Source organism: Panicum virgatum, chromosome 1K (assembly GCF_016808335.1).
Source record: "Panicum virgatum strain AP13 chromosome 1K, P.virgatum_v5, whole genome shotgun sequence".
Lineage (NCBI taxonomy): Eukaryota > Viridiplantae > Streptophyta > Magnoliopsida > Poales > Poaceae > Panicum > Panicum virgatum.
This window is the reverse complement of record NC_053136.1, coordinates 8,751,335-8,754,109: the sequence shown is the minus strand read 5'-3', so window position 1 is coordinate 8,754,109 and position 2,775 is coordinate 8,751,335. Positions and strand designations below refer to the sequence as shown.

The 2,775-nt window shown below is 56.5% G+C and overlaps 1 protein-coding gene across 1 annotated transcript; it reads left to right on the top strand.

Annotated features, from left to right (window-relative positions):
• The first annotated feature begins 1,428 nt into the window (after positions 1-1,428).
• On the top strand, positions 1,429-2,502 carry LOC120681224. The gene is made up of 2 exons (XM_039962768.1): positions 1,429-1,808; positions 1,937-2,502. The coding sequence occupies exons 1-2, from the start codon at positions 1,646-1,648 to the stop codon at positions 2,191-2,193; spliced, it is 420 nt and encodes a 139-aa protein (XP_039818702.1). The 5' UTR covers positions 1,429-1,645; the 3' UTR covers positions 2,194-2,502.
• Positions 2,503-2,775: the final 273 nt, after the last annotated feature.

Sequence of the window (2,775 nt, the reverse complement as noted above, 5' to 3'; positions counted from 1 at the left end):
AGCGCTGCCCTATGAAAAGCACTAGGTTTTTTGGACCGACGACGTACTCGAGTTGTGCTCTTCTCTACAAAAGGACAACGATCACCCCCACCGGCGCCACTCCCTCCAGCTGCTGAAGCCATATTTTACTGAAAAATACCTTTATTTTTCACAAAATTATAAATTCTTACCATTACAATGTAAATATTATTTACTATTACAATTAAAATGATCATATTAATAACTCTTGCAAATAACAATGAAATCATATAAAAAATATACAAATAATCCATCACTAGAGTGTGAACATGAACGAATGCAACACTAAAGTGTCAAAATAATCCATTCATAATACAAAAAATTCTAATATACTCATTTCATTAATTCATTCATTAATACAAAAATCAACTATCTACAATATGGTCATATATACAAGTACATCGCATGAATTGTCTACACTCATTCTAAAAATTTCTATTATCCACATACTCATCTAAATCTAAAAGAAAATCACACCTACATATGCAATCTAAATGTCCAATAAATGAGCTAGCTACACATTTTCTCTATTTCTAAAGTATGAAATGAGCTATACAAGCCAAGGAAGAAGAGAAAAACAAGCCCCAAACCTTTAGCGCCGATGGATGGACGGGAGAATCAAAGATCTTCACAAATGTGGTGAAGAAATGAGCAAGAACTCTCCTCTCCCGAGCCAAGAACAGCAAGAACAAGTGAGCTGAATGGCTCGGACGTGGGGAGAGTGAAGGGGATACGGGGGCCAAGGAGTTTTGTCCCGGTTGGTGGCTACAACCGGGACAAAAGCCTCGCGGGCCTTTTGTCCCGGTTGGACGCGGGGCTTTTGTCCCGGTTGGAGCCACCAACCGGGACAAAAGGGGGACCTTTTGTCCCGGTTGTTGGCTCCAACCAGAACAAAAGGCCCCTGTCCCCCACTGTCCCGGCTAGCCGTTGGACCCGGGATAAAAGCCACCTATTATCCCGGGCCCAAAGACTGCCGGGACAATTGGTCTGAAACAAATGCCTGTTTTGTATTGTAGTAGTGGAAAATACGCATTTATATTGCGCTGCGCACTCTAACAACAGAAGAGAAAATCATCATGAAACAAAAAGAAATCACCCTTATCTCGTGCCTGGCTAATCATTAATCGCAAGCAAAGCAACCGGCCGGCGTACGCCCGCCGCCCCCCGTGAACCCCATCGAAACCATGGGCGTGTGCCTCGCCCTCACGACGGATCGGACGGACCAGGCAAGTACGCGGCCTGTCGGCTCCAGCTCTCCACGGACTCTACAGAAGGCGACCGCGATTGGATGGATGGGCCGTCGGCTCGGAGAAGCGGTTTAGATTAGCCGTAATCCCCTTGGAGTTTGGACTTGGCACAGCCAGCGGGCCCCCCTCCCATCCTGCATGCGAGGCCGCGCCTTTATTACCCTCGCGCCGCTGGCTGCAGGGATTCGCCTCCCACCATCCGCCCCGCACCGCACCACCACCACACCGCCCCGCCCCGCCCCGTCCCGAGAAAGCAAGCGGACCAGCGCGGCGACGGAGGCGTCAGCCTCCTTCCAGGAGAAGGAGAGCGCGCCGCTCGCCCGCCCACCTGACGAGAGAGGAGCAGAGGAGGCGCGAAGCGGAGGGGTCAGACGGGCGCCATGCCCTCGTCGTCGTCGTCGATGGGGGGCTCCCTGGCGCTCGCGGCCGCCACGGCCGTCGCGTTCTCGGGCTCCCTCGTCATCTTCTCGCTCTGCCGCGCGCACCTCTCCCACGCCGCCCCGGCCGGGTCCCTCCGCCCCTGCCTCTCCCCCTCCTCCTCAGGTACGCGCGACGCGCCCCGGCCGGCCCGGCGGAGCCAGCCTCCCGCGCTTGCTGCCCGACGGCGGCGACCGCTTCTCTCCGCGGGATTTTTCTCACGCTCCGCTCTATCTCCACGGCTGTTTTTGCAGAGAAGCGCCGGCGCGGGGGCAGGGCGAGGCGCGCCAAGGCGGAGAAGCGGGTGCGGTTCGCCGCCGACGTCGTCGACAATGAGGGCGCCCCGCGCCCGACCCGGACTTCGCCCCCGGCCGCGGCGGCGGGCACCTGCAGGGGCGCCGCGGCGGCCGCGGAGCCGGACGAGCGGGCGGCGATGCCGGCCAACCGGGAGGCGCTCTACCGCGGCATGCTCCGCGACCGCTCCGCCCACCGGGTCACCTGCTCCTGCTGACCCCCGGCCGCCGCCGGCCCACCCGCCGGAGGGCGGAAATAGCTTCTCCTTTCGTGCGGCGGCGTTAGTCTTCGGTAGGCAGGCTGTTGACTTCCGGTTTCGTCCGTCCTTCTAGACGGACGCCTGTTAATAGATTTTTTTTCTGCTAGTGTTTTTCTTTCCTCTATTTTTACTCGCCGTAGATTAACTTTTAGCCTACTGTAATTTTAAAGCGTGCGTTCGGGCGAGAGGAAGAAGCTCTGCTCTGTAAATATGCTGCGATTTCATCAGAAGAGAGGAAGATGAAAATTGAAGTCACCGCTTCCAGCACGGGTCTCCCGCACGGGTTCCTTTGTGAACGCAGACGAAACCGCAGTAAAAAATCACAAAAGGAAAAAGGTTAAAAGCGACGGTGAATGCGTGGCCGGGGGGAGAAAAAGGGGGTGCCGTCTGCCGTGTGAACGGCGCTCGCGACTCGGCGGCCGCGGGCCGCGTGACCGGAGGACGGATCGCGGCGGGGTGGTGCCAGTACGGGGCACGCGCCGACGCGCGAGCGGTTTGATTCCTTTCTGGGTCGAGCTGGAGACGGATGGGCGGCGACGC